Here is a 22,227-nt window from a genome sequence, read left to right as displayed (position 1 = left end):
TCTAGGCTACGGTTAGAAGAATTTCAAGGTGGGAAAGGCAAGCAAAGAGTTTTGCATCTGGACATCATATACCCTGAAACGCACACGCTCATCTTTCCTATTCCCGGTAGGCAAGTTCTTCCTTATCAAAACCTCCAGTGCTCTGATCTCGCATCCTTTCTCCTGGCCTGTCACTTCCCCTACTCATGCCCAAACTAAAGTCCTTCCCACCTTCACCCGCTTTTAATCTGGGCTCAGGAAGCCGTGCGGGCGGGGGAGCGGGTGGGTCAGAGGGTTCTGCGCATGCTCGGACTCTGCTCTCCTGGCGAGGAAGTGGGGGCCTCGGCAGAGGGAGGATCGACTCGTGACGTCATAGCCGTGCGCCGGTCCCAGGCGTCCTCGCAAGGTCGCTTTGCAAAACGGGAGCGCGCTTAAGTGACCAGCCCTGAGTTTGTGGGCGCGCCGGGTCCTTCTGCTTTGGGACCAGCGGCGACATGTCGGGGTACACGCCAGATGAGAAACTGCGGCTGCAGCAGCTGCGAGAGCTGAGAAGGCGATGGCTGAAGGACCAGGAGCTGAGCCCTCGGGAGCCGGTGCTGCCCCCTCAGAGGATGTGGCCTATGGAGAAATTCTGGAATAAATTCTTGCAAAATCCGAGCCCTTGGAGGAACATGGTGAGTGATGGCGCTCCTCGGTCCCGTACACACACACCACTCGGCCGCCAACCCGGCCCTTGCATGTCCGCTCATTGCTGCCACACCAGGGATTGACACCGCTCTGTGCCTTGCGCCGAGTCCTGGCCCTTGAGTGCGGAGTTCAGGAACATGTATGACTCTGGGAGAATCACGCCTTTGTGCTGTCAAGTGTGAGAAGGAGGCGAATCTTTACTTAGGTTTTACAGGACACTGCATGTTTTTCCTTCGATTGTGGAAATAGTTCCTCAGAATAGCAGCCAGGTCCTCGCTGGAGTTAAAATTATGTGATTTTAGCCCTTGCGGACACTTGTCTAACTTTTAAGATTGAGGTTCTAGAGACCAACTAACACTGCACCCAGCTACTAGAGGACACTGAGTCCCGAGCTGGTAGTACAGCCCCATGAGACCACCATCAAAGATAGGGTCTTGTTGGTATTTTAAAAAATGACATTCCTGGACTTTGAAGAAAACCACTCATTTAAGGACTGTATTTTCTCTGGGTATTTTCTCGAGGCCTTTTCATTATATCGCACTGATTAAGGCTGTTAAACACGTCTCAGAAGTGCTTTCAGTTACTGACATTGGTAAATGATTACTTAATACTTTTAGGTAACACTTGGGTGCTTGCTATCTGGCTGATACTTTGCTGAGGGTTTTACATGTGTCACTTCATTTCCTTACTCATTTGAGGTAGAAATTTAAGGTAGAAATGTATCCACTTTCTTACTGTGGTACAAAGTATAGTGCAACAGAATTAGTGCAAATTTTTTGGGAAAGTGGTTTTAGATATTTATGGTGGTAAAATTAAACTCTTTAACTCAACCCTTTGAATCCCTGACATTGTCTGTTGGTTTGGGCAGCCACTGGTTGAAAGTTGACATCGTACCCATCAATGATCTAAGAAAGTAAATAATCATTTGTTGAAATTCATCTTACTTTGTTTTTTCTTCTATAATCCTATCTCTTATAATATTTAAGTTATAGATAGTATACCAGAAGTCATCTCAGAGTGAGCGTGAAACATCACATCTCAGTATGTAAAACATTCTTTTTCTAGTATTGGTGTGCTCAAGGCTGTCTGCCTTACACCTACAATAATGTAAGTGGTGTTGATTGTGGGTATCTGAAATTGTAAAATTAGAGATGACTTTATGTGAAAAATTGAATAAGTTTGATTTCTCTGGTTAAATTCATTGAAATTATTCTTTCATTACTTTTGCTATGTTTTATCATTAACACACTTATAAGGATATTTTTTGAAGTCTTGTATAAAGAAAACCAAAATGTATAAATGCCTTAATACAGTCTTGCAAAATGTTACTTACCTTAAACCTTGTTTGGTCTGCACTTTGTAGGTATCTTCTAGCAGGCCCTACATTTAGTAAAAAATATTTGAGTAAATGAGGTTAGGCAAAGACTATAAGAAAATACGTACCACTTAGAGATTTGTAAAATAATCATGACATTGTTATATGATACTCTTTTTTTCTACCACAAACATAAAAAATGAGATGTGTTTATTCTTTGTATGTGTTTTTCCCCCTAGATGTATAAGGTATACCGAAGCAGTATTTTTGCTTTTACTCATATGCTTATACCTGTCTGGATTATTCATTATTATATCAAGTATCATGTGAATGTAAGTATGGTTTAAGTATGTACTTTTCAGAATTTCTTTTTAATATTGTCCAAGATTATTTTCAGTTTGGGTATGCCTTTCCTTGACTCATTGGAAATAATCTGCCACTTATAAATTTTGAAGTACTTTGAATCCTTTTAGGTTAGGTTTAATGGCAATTAAGTAATTAAGTATGGTTTTTCAAAAAAAATTCTCTTTATATTAGTTTATAACTTAAGATGCATTTCCTCATAGAAATAGTTTAAATGATCACAATGTAGCTGACCTAATAATACTAGTGTAAACTTGAGGTCCTGAGTAGAAAAGGAGAAAATAATTTCTGCTTCTTTTTAAGCATAGATCTGGTATAAAATAAAATTAGAAATAGACAAAGGTGATCTTTATCATCACCCCATTTCTCTTTCCTAGATTTTACCTGATTTTTCACAACTTTATTTCTTAGAATTCAGGATATTCAAAAGCTTGAACTTCTTCACTGAAAGATCTTGCATGGGCTAATTGAACTGGACAAGTTGTAATATTTTAAAGGCTAGGAAAAGGACAGTCTGGTGCAGGGTGTTAAATCCCAGGCAGGTTGAAGAGGGCATGCATTTTGGAGAGTGGTGTGGCAGGGGGAGCAATGGTGGCTGCCCAGCATGGAGTACTGGAACACAAAAGAGTGAGGAAGGCATTCTTTTACCAATTGAGGGATGTTAAATCCTGAGTGGGTTGCAGTGGAGGAGGCTGAGCACACCTTTTTGGGGAGCTGCAGCGGCAACAACTTGGAGTAGCATATTGGAACTTGAGTACAGGGAGGAGGACACCTGGAGGAAGAGTTATGGGGTAATGATGCAGACAGCAACCTAGAATAAGATATTAGAACCTGTGTGAGGTGAGGAGGGTATTCACACTGGGGTATGGTTGTGGTGACAGGAGATTGGTTATATATATCAAATACAGACAATACCTCAGATATTGTGTGTTTGTTTCCAGACCACTGTGATAAAGGAAGCCATATGAATTTTTGGTTTTCTAGTGCATATAAAATTCATGTTCACATTATGCTGTAGTCTATTAAAGTGTGCAATAGCATTGTGTCTAAAAAGTACATACCTTAATTCTAAAAAGTAATAGAAAAATACTTTATTGTTAAAAAATGCTAATGATCATTTGATCCTCCAGCGAGTAATGATCCTTTTGCTCGTGGAGAGTCTTTTCTCCATGTTGATTACTGCTGACCGATCCAGAGTGATGGTTGCTGAAGGTTGGGGTGGCTGTGGCAATTTCTTAAAATTAGACTGTAATAAAGTTTGCCACATCGATCGACTGTTACTTTCACAGGTTTCTCTGTAGCATGTGATGCTGTTTGATAGCATTTTACCCACAGTAGAACTTTCAAAATTGGAGTCAGTTTTCTGAAACCCTACTGCTGCTTTGTCAACTAAGTTTGTATACAAGAGAGGACCCCCCCCAAAAAAAACTGGAATTATCTTTTGGAGGGCGGGCTCCTTGTGTACAGGCTTCCTCTGCTAGGTATCCATCAGCATCAGCGTGCAGCTAGCATTGTTGTGAAAGAGTGCGTTTGGCCTCAGTGAATTTTTTTTTTTTGGAGAACCTTTCAACATGTTACCCATTTCATGGTGGGTGATTTATGAGCACATCCGCCCACACCTTGCTGAGTGTTCAGCAGGTTTTGACCATAAATGGCATGACCCCCATTCCCCCCTTTGTCACCTGATCTTGCTCCAAGCGACTTTTTTTTTGTTTCCCTGGATGGAAAAATCGCTCAAAGGGAAACGTTTTGTTGATGTGGAAAAGATGAAACAAAAAATGTGGGAAGCACTAAAAGGCATCAAAATTGATGAGTTCAAAACTGTTTTGAGCAGTGGAAAAAGCTTCTTGCTAGCTGTATTGCATCCCATGGAGTGTACTTTGAAAGTGACTGAAGTTTAAACATGTAAGAAGAAATACACAACTTTTAAAATAAATAAATTCCAAGTTTTTGGCTCCCCTGTCCTATTTAGAAGAAGAGCATTTCAAGTCGAGTATAGGCATGAAGTACAAAGACCCTGAGGCACAGGCAGGCTTGGCTGGATCGCAAAGCTTGTAGGGGAGCTGCTGTGGTTACAGTGCAGTGACTGAGGGAGAGTGATCAGAAAAGTAGCCAGAGTCTTAGAGGTCACAGCAAGGACTCTGGCTTTTTCTTTAAGAATTATGAAACTTTTAGTAGAAGAGTGACACATTTTAAAGGGATCACTCTACTCTGCCTGCATTATGAAGAATAGCCTGCTTCCACTTGTGTAGGAGGTCAGAAGGTATTATTTGGTAGTCCAGGTGAAAATATTACAGAGGCTTGGACAAGGGTAGTAGTATTAGAGGTGATGAGAAGCAACTTGGTTTGGGGTGTTTTCTTCTACCAGTTTCGCTGAGGAGTCAAGGTTTTTGGCTTTGTAACTGGAGGAATGAAAGTGCCATTTACTGATGGGGACATGAAGATGAACAGTTTGGAGCTGGGGGAAGCTAGACTTGGTTAGTTTCAGATGCCTATTTGATAGCTAAGTAGAGATGTTGAGGAAATGGATTTGTGAGTCTGGAGTTCTGTGAAAGTTTGAGCCTTAAGTTAAAATTTGGGACATGAGTCAGGCTCGGTGGCTCATCCTATAATCCTGCGCCTTGGGAGGCTGAGGTGAGTGGATTGGCTGAACCCGCGGGTTCGAGACCCGCCTGGGCAACTTAGTGAGACCTCATCTCTACAATAAATCAAAAAAATTAGCCGGGCGTGGTAGCGTGTGCCTGTAGTTCCAGCTACTTGGAAGGCTGAGGCGGAAGGATTGCCGGAGCCCAGCAGGTTGAGGCTGCAGTGGCCGGGAGTGGCCACTGCACTCCAGTCTGGGTGACAGAGTGAGACTCCAACTCAAAAAAATAGATAAATAAAATAAAATAAAATTTGGGACATGACTTATTTAATTGTCAGAAGAAACTCTTAATACAATTAATACAGAATTACTTTTATTGCAGACAAAACCATATGCCATCGTTGAAAGGAAGCCCAGAGTATTTCCAGTAAGTCTTAAAACTTCTCTGATTTTTCTTGTGTTCATTATTTTTCTCTTTCATTTTCCTCCCCTTCTTAGTGATGATTAGATTAAAATGTTCCTTCTCACTGTCAGTTTAAGTGCATTCTTGTTAAAAAAGAGGAAATAGTGTGAGGTTGTGATTATATCTGAAATGGGGAGTGGGTGCATTATTTTCAGCCGGCAATAAAGCTTGTTTTGTGATCTTGATTGTCCTAAAGTGAGTTGAAAGCACCAACAAGTTTTCACTGGCATCTGTTTCATGTTAGGTAAAGGACTGTAGGGCATCAGTCTGAGAAGACACCTATGTGTGGTGACAGCAACTGAATGTCTGCTACTTTTTCCAAACTCTGATTTCCTATGACTCTGCCTTTTTTCAAGGTTTGACCTTAATCTCTCTGTGAATTTAAAATCTATTAATGTGTTTCAAATTTTATACTATGAATATGTAAGCTATAATACTAATTTAAAATGAGTTCTTTTAGCATTAAAAGTTACTCAGAGCCGGGCTCGGTGGCTCAGCCTGTAATCCCCCGCCTTTGGGAGGCTGAGATGAGTGGATTGCCTGAGCCGCGGGTTCGAGACCTGCCTGGGCAGCAAGACCTCATCTCTACAATAAATCAAAAAATCAGCCGGGCATGGTAGTGCATGCCTGTAATTCCGGCTACTTGGAAGGCTGAGGCGGAAGGATCGCTGGAGCCCAGCAGGTTGAGACTGCGGTGGCCAGGAGCAGCCACTGCACTCCAGTCTGGGTGACAGAGTGAGACTTCAACTCAAGAAAAAAAAAAAAAAAGAAAAGTTACTCAGTTGTCAACTGGTATTTTTACTGTATGTGAGGTTACTGTATAGCATAGTAAAATACATGTTATGTTCTTTTCTATTTTCTAGTAACACATATGATGAACTACTATATGATGAACTGCTATAACTCAAAGTTCTGTAATTAAAAAAAACAGCTTAGTGTGATTCCTGTTTTAATCAAATGACTTAGTCACAATAATCATTATCTGGTACAACAAGGAAATTTTAGTGAGAACCACCAAAATTGGTCAACCATCCCAGCTGCAACTCTGCTTTAATAAATAGTAGGGGGTTGCTTCTTTTATTTCATTGTGTAAACTTGTAAAATTGATGTATGTTGGGGCTTAGGTCGTCTCAAAATAGGAAATTAACTTGCTGGTTTCATCAGTTGAATAATTTTTTTTTTAGTCTTTTACTGTTCAAAGTAAAAGGTTCTATTCAGAAGACCGCTTCAGTGATTCCATAACACTTCTCATATTTCTGTATTTTTTACCACTGTTTTTTTTCCTCTTTCTGTGCCATATGACCCCTTTGAGAATCTTCCCTTTCAAAGAACTGAAGAATGCTCATTTGTACATGTGTTTTAGGATAAAATAGGTAGTAACAAACTTCCAAATCTCAGTGGCTTAACAAAACAAAGCTTTATTTCTTATCAACATCACAGTCTAGTGTGAATCAGGTGATCCTTCCTCTGTCTCATAGTTGTGCCTCTGGCATGTGAAGCCTCTAAGATTGTGATTGGTGAAGACAGGACTGGATATTTCAGTGGACTGTTTTAAGGTCTAAGCTTGGAAGTAGCGTACATCAATTATGCTCAAATGCTATTGGCTAGAACTCATTCTCATTGTCCCACATGGGTATGTGCTCTTCAGACTCCCATGCATGGAATCTCTGCCACATTTCTTCCTTCTAGTTACCACACAACTTTTTGCTTCCTTCTCCCCACACGTATAACACACTTAGTTAGTTAAGGAGAAATTCCAAAGAGCGGCATTCCATCATTACAACCAGCTCCAAACCCAAGATCTCCAGATGATGGACAATAGTATGTGAGGTTTAGATATGACTTCTTTTTATTTGAGGATCAGTGAACTAAAAAGGCAAGTTAACCTTATCCCTTGCCTCCCCAGTCACTCAGTGGTAGAATTTGGATGCCACAGCAGTCACTGGCTCTTGGCAATTCTGAATTCCTAGTAGTCACTCCCCCCCTTTTTTTTTTGGATTTGGAGTCTTACTCTGTCATCCAAGCTGGAGTGCAGTGGCATGCTTATAGCCATGACAGCCTTGACTTGCTGGGCTCAGGCGATCCTTTTGCCTCAGTCTTACAAGTAGCTGGAACTACAGGTGTGTGCCACCATGCCAGCTCATTTTTTATTTATTTTTTGTAGAGACAAGGTCTCACCAAGTTGCCCAGGCTGGTCTCGAACCTGTGGGTTCAGGCAATCCTCTCGCTTCTGCCTCCCAAGATGCTAGGATTATAGGCGTGAGCTACTGCTCCTAGTAGTTACTCCTAAACCCTATGTGTGGGAAGTTACTTGAATGGGCACTGATTTAGTTTTCTGGAGGCAACACCTTTGTTCATTGTTCTTACTGGTTCCTGGCTCATTCCAGGGGGTTCTTTCTTTTTCATTATCAATTGAGACCACATCTAAATGCTACTGGGAAGTATGCCTTCCTTAGGGGGTTGTACAGCCTTCAGAATCTGTTGCCTGCTCACAGAAGATTAAATGCCAGAGGTTGTTTTAATTCAAACATTTGTAGGATACTGTAGACTGTATGTTTGGTTTCTCAGCATCTGGTAGATACAGAAAGAAAAATATTTGGTAGTTTTTGCTTCTAGTCAGTTCCTGATGTCGGTATCTGTTCTTTGTATACATAGTTATCAATTTTTCTCATTTCGTTGTCCTCATGTATCTGCCTCTTTGATTTTAGTGGCAGCTATGTGGAGACCATTTGAGACAGACTGGTTAAAAGACTACCTTCACTTTAGTGTGACCTTTGCCATAGGGCTGAGCCCATTTACTTAGTTCTATTGAGCTTCTGTCGCTCAGAATCTCTTAACACTTACTGCTTAGGGAGTAAGAGGGAATCTGATTTTCTAATACCACAAGGTCCTGAATATTTAGATTCTCTTCATTTTTAAATTTAAAAAAAATCTGGGGGGACCAGAAATAGAGATTCTCCAGTGCGGACTGAAGGAGCTTTCTCTTCCCCTCCATTTTTTGTCTTCTCTCAATTCAACCACTTCTCACCTGAGCTCATGCTTCTTAAAGTACATTCTCAAGGCAGCCAGTAGTATCCAAACATATAACAGCTCTTTTCTTCTGGAACCTTGAGTTCATTAGGCAGTCTGCTTCCAGATTATTATAGGAGACATTTTGCCAAATAGTTTGCCCTTGCCTCCCCCCCATCTTTTAGCCTCCTGTGTCTATATCTTTGCTACCAGACTGCTGAGCCACTGCTCCATAGTTTGATTTTTATTATAGAAGCATTAGTACCACTTCAAGGCACTAATTTTTGTGTTAAGGTAATGCTAGCTGTGGTAACAAATTGTCCCTCAGATGTATAATGGCTTAAACATAATACAAGTTTATTTCTTCATGGCATAACAATCCCGAGCAGTACCCAGGTCAGAGGATGGCAGGGGTGGGGATAGTTCTACTCTGCTCAGTCAGTCATGGACTTTCACGCTGACAGAAACTATTTGTTTCATCACATGGCTGAAATTGAAGCTAAGTAGTCGGCATAAAATTACACAATTTGTCAGTGGAGGTTCCAGGATTCTCACTGTTTGGTTCTGCCTTTCATACCCTTTCAACCACATACTGTTATCTAGGTTTGAAAAGACACCTGGACCAGTTGACCAGCCTAAGTTAGTATTCTGTATTCAATATGTAAGCCAAACAAAATTGGTGATTGCTTAACACATTCAGTTGTTGGGAATATATTACCTCCTTATATTGAACTGGAGATGTTTCCTTGCAACTTCTTTCTAGGGCTTCTGTTTCTTGGGGCCATGCAAAGTCAAGATGATTACTTTATCACTTGGAGAACACAGCTTTTGTGCCCTTTCTGGTTATTTTGTTTCTGAGTGCAGATTTCCCTATTATTTCACTGTACCTTAAGATTTAGAATACTGGTTGCTTATCTTTAGACAGCTTCTACTTTGTCTAGGTCCCTTTTAAAGTGAATGGCAGATGCTTTGGCTCACGTCTGTAATCCCTTGGGAGGCAGAGGCAAAAGGATTGCCTGAGTCCAGGGGTTTGAGACCAGCCTGGGCCACTTGGGGAGACCTTGTCTCTACAATTTAAAAAAAATTAGCTGGGCGTGGAGGCATGCGCCTGTGGTTCCAGCTACTTGGAAAGCTGAGGCGGAAGGATCACCTGAGCCCAGCAGGTCGAGGCTGCGGTGGCTGTGAGCATGCCACTGCACTCCAGCCTGGGCAATAGGATAAGACTCCGACTCAAAAATACATAAAATGGCAGAGTTCAACTAGATTTTCCATATGAAGTCAAGATTTTTCTACTAATTGTATCTTCTTTTCCTAGGGTGATACAATTCTGGAGACTGGAGAAGTAATTCCACCAATGAAGGAATTTCCTGATCAACATCATTGAAGATTACATAAAAATTTCAAAGGCTTATGAGCCCAAGTTTGTTCCTGCATTACTGTATTTACTGAATGCATTTTCTGGAAAAGTAACTTTAATAAAGTTTACTCTCAGAAATGTGTCACTTTTCTTCCCAAACATTGTACAATTTGAGGCTCTTTGAATAACTTAACAATAAATAAAAACTGAATATGCTAAACAAATTATATGAGCAACGACCTACACTTTTTCTGGCCATTCTTGACTTGGAAAACAGGATGTAGAAAAGTATTCAGTTAAATGATAATTTCTTTTTCCTTCCACAGTACTTACTCTAATTTGGTGTGAAGGTGTGCAGCAGGGTGAAATGTTGCAACAGACAAATACAAGAACACAAATTCATGCTTTTTTTTTTTTTTACAGAAAGTTTTCTGAGGCATCTTAAAAGAAGTAATTTAGAAACTTGGTTGAAAGCTTGTCATTCCATCTGTGATCTGCTAACTCAAAGGCTGTCAGATCTAGGTTGCATTTCATTTTGTCATATGAGAATAGGAAAAGACTAAGACCTCTTAAGTATTTGGGAAATTTGCACATAGTGTTTATTATAAAGGACTGTGCAAAAAACAAATTTGGGAACACAGTATTATGAATTTTATTTTCAAGTCTACATGGTTGTTAAATAAGCATGAGGGAAAGAACTACGTTTGCAGAGAATGAGCTCCAGAGGGGTTACAAATTTTCATTCATCCGAAGATTCTGTCTGGGTATCTCTTCCTCAGCTCTCGTCTTGCAGCTACCGTGGATGCATAGATGACGTATCCCCAGGAAAGTAAAACGATGGCAAGCAGCAACTACAAAAGCCGCAAAGGCGAAGCAACACAATCAGAGTCTGCTACCTCCCCTCGCACAGGTGACCGCGGGCCATTGCTAAGGTGGGAATGCTAGCGACAGACGACCAGAAACCGGGTTCCGGAGGCGGGTACGCCCCGCCGCCCTTACGTAAGAAGCGGAAGAGCGTATCGTCCAGGAAGAGGCGGAGTCGAGGCGAGGGAGTGAAATGCTTAATTCAGGGATGGATTTTGGAGTTTCTGGGCGCTGAGGAGCTGGGGCCCCTCCGCCTGCGGGCCCCGTGAGCCGACACGGTGGAGCCCCGCCAGGCCCCGCACCTACCATCGAGTAAATCCAGTCCAGGGTGCGACGACTCACGGGCTTCATGGTAAGGGGGTGGCGGCGGCGGTCCGCGGGAACAGGCGGGAGCTGCGGGCCTTACAGAAACCTCCCAGGCGGTGGCTGCCGGGCGGCAGCAGCCATCTTTCGGCCGGGCGCGAATGCCCGCCCTCGGGCTTCCAGGAGCGCTTTCTCCGTCCTCTTCCGCCCGGAGTTGGGGGCGGGTCACGTGATGGGGGAGTCGTCCCAGCCCGCCTTTTAGGGAGGGAAGGAAATAAGCCAGAAAATGCTAAAAATAGCTTTTCCTTTTGCCGCCTAGAGTGTGAGGCGTGCCCCCTCGACTGGTTTCCCTTACCAGTTGCAGTATTAATGCAGAATAACGTGCCGTTCGTGCGTTTAAAAGTTTGAGAAACGGTCCACGTTTTGAAGCTTACCTCGGCGTCTAACGCTGGAAGAATTAACGTCTCCCTCCCCGCATCTGTTCCCACTCGATGTAGTCAGACGTTCGTCTGTTCGTAGCACCATTTTATATAAGGGTGACAAATCGTTGTGGGAGTCCCTGCTCCTTGCGCCTTCCGAGAAACGTAGTTTTTGAGAACGCAGTGGCTTGATGATGCAAGTCAAACGTCTAAGAAAAACTACGTGGCTCGTGTTCCCCGCCATAACGTCCCGGGCGATCAACAAGTGTGGAGGCTGTGTGATGTGCTCGGAACGGCGGCGCGTGTGGAATATCAAGCCCCGAGCGCGGTCGTTGGGCGGGCGAGCGCCCCGCGGCCAGCCCTGGAATGTTAGGGCCGCTCACCTTGGAGACCTGCGTGGCGGAATCTGGCCGAGGGCCGCTTTCGGCTCTCGTGTCCTCTCACTTTACACCCCAGGTCTCCCTTCAGCGTCTTCATTCGGATTTCGAGGCGTTGTGGGAAGGGGAAAAGCGGAGGAACACGGGACGTGTTTGGGGGACAAGGTCCCTCCTGTTCCTCCCCAGACTTTGTCGGATACTCGTTGGGCTCCGAGTTCGGATCCCACTCGAATCCTGGTGTTATTTCTTAGCGGCACTGCAGAGGTTCCCGCCTCTGTGCCCCAGAGATAATTTCAGTAACTACTTGCAGAGTTTGGGTGAGGTTTAAATAAGATCGAGTCGTGTGTGTCTTCCAGGTAAGTTCGCCCCGTACCCCCAGCAAAGAGTGATAACTAGATAGTGATAGTGATGGTAGGGATGGGTGCCTGGGAGGGGCCTGCTCCCCTCGGGCCCGGGGTGGCGCCGTGGGGGAAGGGCCCGGGCGCTCTCGGCCCCTCCCTCGGTGCCGGCGCGCGTCTACCCCGCATGCGTTGCGAAGGCGGGTGTTGTGTTTTGACGCGCCGGGAGCCGGGAGGGGGGCGGGTCTCGCGCGCGGCCCCGCCCCCAAGCTGCCATTGGTCACGAGCGCTATACGTCACAGGGTTCGCAGCAGCAGCCGCTGGGGTCCCCGCTGTCTCGCGAGGAGGGTGAAGCCCCCCCTCCGGCTCCCGCTTCGGAGGGTAGGCGGAGAAGTCGTCGGGTACGCCTTCGCGGATCCTGCCGCCACCGACCCAGCTTTCTGGGCCGTCGGGAGCTTACGGCGAGCGCCCCGGCCGGGCCAGCGTCGGCATCTTCCGAGGTGAGTGAGATACGGAACAATAGGGCGCGGGGGTCGGGAGGGCTGGCGAGCCGGCGCTCCTGCCCGGGGGGAAGGCCCAGGAACCCGGGGCTGCGGTCGCGGCCTGCGGGTCGCCCGGGCCTCCGCGGGCAGGGCCTGTCCCGGCGGGCGGCTCCTGCGGCGCACCTGTGGATCCGTGCTGATGGGCGGGCGGGGGCTGCATCTCCTGGAAGCGCTCCCGAGACGCGCGAGCCTGGCCGCGTACTGGAAAGAGCTCGGTCTCTGGGAAGAACAAAACCAGACAAAAAACGCAGAGACGGAATGGTGGCGTCGTCACTCCCTGGGTGTGTGACCTTGGTTGGGTCCCCGAAACCTCCGAGTCTGTCTGTAAAATGGGAATGACAGTCCGAGTTGGCTGTGGTTATGTAATGCACAGGGCGCCTCCCCTAGGTCTTGGCTGGTGGCAGTTCTTAATAAAGGAAGCGACTGTCACCGCGACTGTTGGACTTGGCTGTGTCGTGGTGCACGTTCTGCGCCCGGCTTGCTCGTCTGTGACTTCTTCCGCCATCCAGTTAGTGCAGCTTTCCCTGTTGGCTGCTGATGTGTAGACTGGAAGGGGGCGGTGCTGGGAGAAGGGAATAGCCCTTTTGATAGGTAATTCTCAAGATTATCTAAGATACATTAAGAAACAGCCACCTAAGGCTAATAGTAGGGATTTGTTTTGTTTTTGTTTTTTTGGTCCATGAAATGCAAAGCTATTCAGTCAGTCAAAAACAATCATGATTATCTGGAATGAGTGGCTTTAGGGGGAAGCAGTTCCCAAGCAGTTCCTTTTTCTTTTTTGAGTTGGAGTCTCACTCTGTTGCCCAGGCTGGAGTGCAGTGGCACGCTCACGACCACCCCAGTGTCGACCTGCTGGGTTCCGGAGATCTTTCTGCCTCAGCCTTCCAAGTAGCTGGAACTATAGGCGCACCCTACTACGTCCGGCTAATTTTTGATTTATTATAGAGACGAGGTCTCGCTAAGTTGCCCGGGCTGATTTTGAACCCATGAGCTCAGGCAATCCACTTGCCTCGGCCTCCCAAAGTGCTGGGATTACAGGCTAAGCCACTGAGCCCTGCCTCCAAGCAGTTCTTTTTATTGCTGGAATTGAAATTAAGTTTGATAGTAACGGGTCCATCCTATAACTTTTGTGTCCACTTTGGAAATTGGTGATTGAACTGCAGTTTAGAAAGGTATAGTGGTTTAACTTTATTTTCACATAACATACAGGAAAAGGGTTGAGTTCTTACTGTGCACCAAGCACTGTGTTAAAGGTTTTCATGGAACATGTCCCTTCACAAGAACACCTTTTCAGATGGGGACTCCTATTTATCCCATTTCAAAATTGAGAAAATTTGCAAGTTTGAGAAATAACTGCCTCCAAATCACACAACTAATAAGTGGTGGTAAATCTCATTCTTGGCTCTGCATTAGAATTAACATCATTCCCTCAAATGTAATAGGCAGGTGATTCAGTTTTATATACAGTGAATATCATGACTTTTATAGGAAGTCTGACTTCCTGACTATACAGAGCAGTCCTACGTCATTGTGCAGTTTTCAGATGTCCATTCTAGGACTGGACATAGATTCCAACCTCCTGATTGCTTGTCTCTCCCATCCATATTCCTCAGATATGTGTGTTTCTATCTGAAATTTTCCCAGATTGTGACTTGAAGGGTTCTTATCCTTGTTAAAACCAGATCTGAAGATTTTGGAAAGGGAAGGGTTGGCTTAATAAGTTTATCCTGAAGATGGAAAGCTTTTTACTTGGGATTTGGGAGGAAGTGGGATCAGAAGAACTTATCAATCATCTCTATGAGGAAATTGACTTACAGTTATAATTCCTAGAGTGCTAGGGTAGAGAAACCTTTACACAGGCTTTTTCTAGAACCTGAAGCACTGTCTACCATTAGGTCCACCTTTACTACCTAAATTTAGTACCTCTAGCAAATCTTCCATTCTTAATCTGTCTTTTAGCTGTCTCAGTTTTTATGCCTTAATTTGTATTTTTAAACAGTTTTGTTGAGATTTAATTTACATTCCATCCATAAAGTTCATTTGTTTAAAGCATATAGTTCAATGGTTTTTGGTATATTTACAAGAGTTGTGCAACTATCACTATAATTTAGTTGTAGAACATTTTTATCAACCCAGAAAGAAACCTCACTTCTGTCCCAGCAAGCACCAGTCTATTTTCCATTGCTATAGATTTGCCTATTCTAGGTGTTTCATATAGATAGTAAAATATAATATGGTCTTTTGTGAGTAATTGTTTTTTCATTTAGCATAATGAAAAAGTTCATCCAGGTTGTAGCATATGTCAGTACTTCATTCCTTTTTATTGCCAAATTATATTCCATTGTATGAACAGACCACGTTTTATTAATCATTCATCAGCTGATGGATATTTGAGTTTATGCTTTTGAGCTATTATGACTAATGCCACTTGTGAATATTTGCATACAGGTTTTGTTTGGACATGTGTGGAATTACTGGGTCATATGTTCTACTTCATTTATATATACACATGCATATATTTATTTGTTTGTTTGTTTTTGAGTAGGAGTCTCACTCTGTCTCCCAGGCTGGAGTGCAGTGGCATGCTCACAGCCACTGCAGCCTCGACCTGTTTGGCCCAGGTGATCTTTCCGCCTCAGCCTTCCAAGTAGCTGGAACCACAGGCACTTGCCACCATTCCTGGCTCATTTTTTGGTTATTTGTAGAGGTGAGGTCTCGCCTCTACACCTTGGCCTCCCAAAGTGCTGGGATTACAGGCATGAGCCTCTGCGCCTGGCTTATTTATATTTTTTTAAAAAAACATTTTGATTTGCATACTTAGTAATAGTTTTGAATGATCTACATACATTGACATTGTTTGATGTTTCTGTTGAAGTTTAATTATTCTTGGTAGCTAAAATTCCTATGTAGAAATACAAGAGAGAACTTTAATTCCTTTTGTTCTTTAACCTATTTTTAATTTCTTTAGTTCTTTGACCTATTTTGGAGGACATTACCAGTCATTTTTTAGTCTTACGGTATCAAAGTGGTTAACAGACTTATAAAACTAGAGAAGGGAAGAATAAGGTTTCAGTTTTTAAAACGTCACACTAAGCTGAGATTTTATTTCAACTTCAAGTTTACTACTTAATAATTTTCTTTAAAAATTCATTTTTGGTTATAGTATTTATGTAACTGGAAATGTTTAGTAAGCACTACAATTCTACATTCCAAAGAAACAAATGAAGATAAAATGTATTAACTTGGAATTCACCAGTCTTTTTTCCAAGTCCAGTAATTATGTAGAGGGGAAAATGAAAGTCTAGAGTTAATATGGATTTCTGTGGTTTACATAGCTAGTTTTAGGTGAAACCTGGTCTTCAGTACATGTCTTCTGATAACATCTCCAGATCCCTCCCCACTTTTCTTTATCCCCTCCCCAACACACACGCTTTATCTTTGATCCTAAAAGTTTTATCTGTGTGTATGTGTTTGTGTTTTCCTGAGTCGGTAAGTTTAGAAGTAGGAGAAAATGTGAAGTGTTTTCATAGGTTAAATATATTTACAAAAAGCAGTCAGTACTGGTATTTATAATTCTACTTTTCAAAATCTGTTAAATATTTCAAGACAGTGGTGATTTTTGTATTTCTAGTCTAAAAAACAGAAGATTAGAAATATCTAGACCCCTGAAGAAACTCTTGTTTAGCATTGATTCTCTTAAGGTTCTGAGAGAACCAAGATATGCCCTACATGAGCAAGTTTAATTTGAAACCTATGATGGAATACTTGTATTTCACAGTCTTAAGTTTTTGTTTTGGGCTTTATTTATTGGTTTTTCTTATGGTTTGTTAAGGCCAATGAGTCTATTATAAAAATTACAATTCTGTGATTTGAGTAACTTGACAGCTTTTGGCTAGTGATATACTTCCTGTGATAGAGGAGGTAAGAGTTTTGTGTGACCTGGAGGAAGTTATTTCTCAAACTGAACAGGCTGAGGGAAATGTAAAGGAAGAAACAAATATTTAGCATACATAAAACGATTAGTATAGAATGTAGCTTTGGGGTTTCATAAAATAAGGCCTAAATATAATGCACACTAGACTTTAGCTCTGACAAATTCATTCTGTAAGTTATGAGGCAATATAAATGGATACATTTAAAGAAAAAAAACCTAATCTTTAATATACTTCTGGGAAAAGAATAGTAGGAAACCATAAACATGATATCACAGTACTCTGGTTTGACTTTTGATTGAGTAAAAGCTAAGGAAGACTTCTTAGGAATGCTGAAAGTAATCAGTGATTGATTAACTGAATATAATAGTGTAGTAATAATAATAATGTATCATAATAACAATAACAGCAGCTAATGTTTACTCAACAGTTGTTATGAGCCAGGCACTGCCCTTGAGTGCTTTTACATTTATTATTTAATCTTTACTAAAAGGTTTCCTTTTTAGTGAAAGATTCTTTCACTTAAAAACCATAGAATTGGTTTAAACAGGTGAACTTTCGAGTATGTAAATTATATCTCACCAAGCCTATTTTTACAAAGTACACCAAGGGCTGGGGGCGGTGGCTCAAGCCTGTAATCCCAGCACTTGGGGAGGCCAAGGCGAGAGGATTGCCTGAGCCCAGGGATTTGAGACCAGCCTGGCCAACTTGGTGAGACCTTGTTTCTACAATAAATTAAAAAATTGGGCAGGCGTGGTAGCGTGCACCTGTAGTTCCAGCTACTTGGAAGGCTGAGGCGGAAGGATATGAGTCCAGCAGGTCAAGGCTGCTATGGCTGTGGGTATGCTACTGCATTCCAGCCTGGGTGACAGTGAGGCTTCAACTCAAGAAAAAAGATATACACCAAAAATATCACAACTACATCAGTGGCCTATACTGTTAGGGGCATATGTATATGAAAGGTATAAAACTACATAGACATAACTTTGATGTTTTTGTTTTTTGTTTTCTGGAGAATGATAGCAGGAAAATATTTAAAAGTCTGGAATAATGAAAAAATATCAGTTGGTCAATCTGAGTGAATACATGGATCCTTGTGGTACCTGAGTGCTTGGTATTTTTTTCTTGTATTATTTTCTGTATGTCAAATATTTCTCATTTTTTTAAAAAAAAGGAATATTACATAATATTTGAAAGCTTACAGTGTATCAGGTACCTTTTCCAAGGACTTTTTGCATCTTCACAAGCCCTATGAGGCAACTTCTATTATCACTGACCTACAGGTGAAATTAAAGCACAGTAGTAACTGACCAACTTGGTGAGGCCAAGTATGTATGTAGTCACATTGATAGTGTGGAACCCAGGATTCAGTTCCAGGATATCTGACTTAAGAGCTTGTGCTTTAGGTACTATTATTATTATGCTACACTCCCACTTTATATTACAAAAGTAATAAACCACTCAAGTATTTTCACTAAAGTATGTTTCAAGGTCTTTATTTACATTTTTTGTTCAGAATATTTAGTTATTCGTCTTTTATCAGGTTACTGATATATTTCTTTCCCTTTTGCAGATAATGGCATCAGCCGCTAAGGAATTTAGAATGGACAACTTTTCACCTAAAGCTGGCACTAGCAAATTGCAACAGACAGTACCAGCTGATGCATCTCCTGATTCTAAGTGTCCTATATGCTTGGATAGATTTGATAATGTGTCTTACTTAGATCGCTGCTTACATAAGTTCTGTTTTCGCTGTGTACAGGAATGGTCAAAAAACAAAGCTGAATGTCCACTATGTAAACAGCCCTTTGATTCTATTTTCCATTCTGTGAGGGCAGAAGATGACTTCAAGGAATATGTCCTAAGACCTTCATATAATGGTTCTTTTGCCACACCCGAGGTTCGACGATTTCGCTACCGGACAACTATGACAAGGGAACGAAGTGCTTCTGTTTATTCGCCTAGTAGTACTGTGAATAGAAGAACAGCAACTCCACCAGATAGTGGAGTACTCTTTGAAGGGTTAGGCATTTCAGCAAGATCTAGAGATGCTGAAGTCCCTTCATTTATGGGACAGATTGCAATAAGGAGGCCAAGTACTGCCGATGAAAGGTCTTTGCGGAAAATTCAAGAACAAGATATTATTAATTTTAGACGTACTCTCTATCGTGCTGGTGCTCGAGTTAGAAATATTGAGGATGGTGGTCGCTACAGGGATATTTCAGCTGAATTTTTCCGTAGAAATCCGGCTTGCCTTCACAGATTAGTCCCCTGGCTAAAACGTGAACTTACAGTTCTTTTTGGAGCTCATGGATCATTAGTGAATATCGTCCAACATATTATCATGAGTAATGTTACTCGCTATGACTTGGAGAGTCAGGCGTTTGTATCTGACTTAAGACCATTTTTACTTAATCGAACTGAACATTTTATACATGAATTTATCAGTTTTGCTCGATCTCCTTTTAACATGGCAGCCTTTGATCAACATGCAAATTATGATTGCCCTGCTCCTTCATATGAAGAAGGCAGCCATTCTGATTCTTCAGTCATAACAATCTCTCCAGATGAGGCTGAGACCCAAGAGCTGGATATTAATGTTGCCACTGTTAGTCAGGCGCCCTGGGATGATGAAACTCCAGGACCATCTTACTCAAGCTCAGAGCAGGTACATGTTGCCATGTCTTCCCTTTTAAACACTTCTGACAGTTCAGATGAAGAGCTTGTGACAGGGGGAGCCACGTCTCAGATACAAGACGTACAAACCAATGAGGACCTAAATAATGACAGTGATTCTTCTTCAGATAATTGTGTCATTGTTGGGTTTGTTAAACCACTAGCTGAGAGGACCCCAGAACTCGTTGAATTATCCTCTGATTCTGAGGAATTAGGCTCTTATGAGAAAATGGAGACGGTGAAGACACAAGAACAAGAGCAGTCTTACAGCTCTGGTGATAGTGATGTTAGCAGGTATTCATCTCCACGCTCTGTCCTTGGAAAGGATGAGCAAATGAATAAAGGTCATTGTAATTCTGGTACAAGAATCAAATCAAAGAAGGAAGAGAAACGATCTACATCATTGTCATCTCCCAGAGACCTGGGCTCATCTATGAGAGGAGACAGAGTATATTCTCCATACAACCATAGACACAGAAAGAGAGGAAGATCAAGAAGTTCAGATTCACGTTCCCAGAGTAGAAGTGGACATGATCAGAAGAATCATAGAAAGCATCATGGGAAGAAAAGAATGAAAAGCAAACGATCCAGAAGCAGGGAGAGTAGCAGACCTAGAGGGAGAAGAGACAAAAAAAGATCAAGAACTAGAGATAGCAGTTGGTCGAGAAGAAGCCAAACTTTGTCCCTCAGTAGTGAAAGCACAAGCAGATCTCGTAGCAGTGATCATGGTAAAAGGAGATCACGGAGCAGAAATAGAGATCGATATTATTTAAGAAATAATTATGGAAGCAGATATAAGTGGGAGTACACATATTATAGTAGAAACAAGGACAGGGATGGCTACGAATCATCTTACAGGAGGCGGACTCTGTCCAGAGCTCATTATTCTAGACAATCTTCAAGTCCAGAATTTAGAATTCAATCATTTTCTGAAAGAACAAATGCTAGGAAGAAAAATAATCACAGTGAAAGAAAATATTACTACTATGAAAGGCACAGATCAAGGAGCCTGTCTAGCAACAGATCAAGGACTGCATCTACTGGGCCTGACCGGGTGAGAAATGAAAAACCTGGAGGAAAACGAAAATACAAAACACGGCATTTGGAGGGTGCCAGTGAAGTAGTTCAACCATCTCGTGAATTTGCCTCTAAAGTAAAGGACAGCCATTACCAAAAATCTTCATCAAAACTAGATGGAAACTACAAAAATGAGAGTGACAGCTTTTCAGACAGCCGATCATCAGACAAAGAGACAAAACACAAAAGGAGAAAAAGGAGGACCAGGAGCCTAAGTGTAGAAATAGTTTATGAAGGAAAAGCTACCGATACAACCAAGCATCATAAAAAGAAAAAGAAGAAACATAAGAAGAAACACAGGAAACACCATGGAGATAACACTTTACGTTCCCCAGTTGTAATTACCATTGACAGTGACAGTGATAAGGATTCTGAAGTCAAGGAAGATATAGAATGTGATAATAATGGTCCTCAAGATCCTCTACAAAATGAGTTTTTGGCTCCTTCCTTGGAACCATTTGAAACTAAAGATGTAGTTACAATAGAAGATGAATTTGGTGTCCTGGACAAGGATTGTGATATTACCACACTTACTAACAACTTGAATAAAGCCAACAAAACTGTAGATGACATTCTACCCCCGGCAGCTTCAGTTGAACAAACTCTTGATGTAAGAGAAGAGAGTACCTTTGCCTCTACTTTGGAAAACCAGCCCAGTAATGTATCTATTCAAACTGAGCCATCAAGGCAATTGCCATCTCCACGGACATCATTAATGTCAGTGTCTCTTGGTAGAGACTGTGATATGTCTTAAAACTGCCAAAGCATCTCATTGAGAATTCTGATGGTATGAAAAAAAAAAAAAAAGGAACAATGTCATCTACTACAGTCTATTTAAAGATGACTTTCGGTGAAAACTCTACCCCCTTAAAATATTTTAAGTGATTTTTTTTGTTGTTGTTGTGTGTGTGTTGATTTGTAAAAATCATTATTTGTTCAAAAAGTATGTATGCCCTCCTCAGAGATATGCACTTTTAAGTGAAGGAAATGATATTGCTAGTAGTTTATTTAAAACTTGGGATCCTTTTTAAATAAAAAAATATAAATTTTAGAAGTTATTTCATAAAGCCATATGGTATTGACATATTTTTAAGGTAGTCAATGAGTATTTTTGAATTTTTTTTTTTGAGAGTTATTCTGGAAATGTGTTATAAGCTAGGAGAATCCCTTTGAACAGTCTTTATTTTTCTTCTTAAAAATTTGTATGACTCAAAACCATTTCTTCAGGTTAAATTGTGGCATTTTAATCTGCACAGTTTATCTTCTGCCAAAAGAAAAATTTAATATTTCCTTTATATACTTGTTTATCGGGACTGCCAGTAAAACAGATGTGTACTCAATAAAAGAAAAAATAAAATAGTAACACTCTAAAAGACGAATCAAAATTTCCTATGCAGTATCATTTTTTTTTTAAAAAAAAGATTATTTTGTAAGGCCAAAATCTTGAAAATAGCTAAGGGTATAATTTTGTCATAAATACTGAATTTCAGGTAGATCTGCATTTTCAAATACTTTAGTTTTAATGATTATTTTAGTTCTTTTGAGAAGTATCTTATTTGCTTTCTGTCTTCAGCAAAGTGCTATTAGGTAGTGTTTACTAAAAACACAAAACCCTTGCCATGCTACTTTTGCACTGATTTTTTTTTTTTTACCCAGAGTGGTTGTATTCATGTTTTATCTTGTTTTAGAGATGATAAAATTACATCTTGGCCGATGGAATTGTCAGTGAATAGCAGAGCTTGAATTCAATCTAAGTTCAGCCTTCAGTGTGCCTTGCTACCACATTTGTTCATCATTCAGTAGAAATTGGAATGCCTAATAGGTGGCAGGTTCTGTACTAGCTTTTAGTGATAGAGCAAACCAGATATGCTCCCTGTCCTCACGGTGCTTTACAGACTGTTGAATTAAGACATTTATTTAATTACAGTGTTGCAAAGTGTAA

The 22,227-nt window shown here is 41.6% G+C and overlaps 2 protein-coding genes across 7 annotated transcripts; both read left to right on the top strand.

Annotated features, from left to right (window-relative positions):
- The first annotated feature begins 353 nt into the window (after positions 1-353).
- On the top strand, positions 354-9,982 carry NDUFB6 (NADH:ubiquinone oxidoreductase subunit B6). Of its 4 annotated transcripts, none has more exons than XR_002482144.1 (4): positions 354-657; positions 2,221-2,313; positions 5,311-5,355; positions 9,716-9,982. XR_002482144.1 is itself a non-coding variant. In XM_008061182.2 (4 exons), the coding sequence occupies exons 1-4, from the start codon at positions 474-476 to the stop codon at positions 9,782-9,784; spliced, it is 387 nt and encodes a 128-aa protein (XP_008059373.1). In that variant the 5' UTR covers positions 354-473; the 3' UTR covers positions 9,785-9,981. The 4 variants fall into 4 exon arrangements, 3 of the variants coding, with proteins under 3 accessions (XP_008059373.1, XP_008059374.1, XP_021569664.1); XM_008061182.2 differs by having other exon boundaries at positions 354-653; positions 9,716-9,981; XM_008061183.1 differs by lacking the exon at positions 5,311-5,355 and having other exon boundaries at positions 354-653.
- Positions 9,983-10,621: 639 nt separating this feature from the next.
- Positions 10,622-21,905, top strand: TOPORS (TOP1 binding arginine/serine rich protein). Of its 3 annotated transcripts, none has more exons than XM_021713986.1 (3): positions 10,622-10,973; positions 12,361-12,558; positions 18,106-21,905. In XM_021713986.1, the coding sequence occupies exons 1-3, from the start codon at positions 10,971-10,973 to the stop codon at positions 21,037-21,039; spliced, it is 3,135 nt and encodes a 1,044-aa protein (XP_021569661.1). In that variant the 5' UTR covers positions 10,622-10,970; the 3' UTR covers positions 21,040-21,905. The 3 variants fall into 3 exon arrangements, with proteins under 3 accessions (XP_021569661.1, XP_021569663.1, XP_021569662.1); XM_021713988.1 differs by having other exon boundaries at positions 10,622-10,993; positions 12,376-12,558; positions 18,106-21,660; XM_021713987.1 differs by lacking the exon at positions 12,361-12,558 and having other exon boundaries at positions 18,106-21,664.
- Positions 21,906-22,227: the final 322 nt, after the last annotated feature.

The sequence above is a fragment of the Carlito syrichta genome, unplaced genomic scaffold (genome assembly GCF_000164805.1).
Source record: "Carlito syrichta isolate Samal-C Ts95f unplaced genomic scaffold, Tarsius_syrichta-2.0.1 Scaffold305136, whole genome shotgun sequence".
In the NCBI taxonomy this organism is placed as follows: Eukaryota; Metazoa; Chordata; class Mammalia; order Primates; family Tarsiidae; genus Carlito; species Carlito syrichta.
The sequence above is the reverse complement of the archived record's forward strand: the minus strand, read 5'-3'. Positions and strand labels throughout refer to the sequence as shown.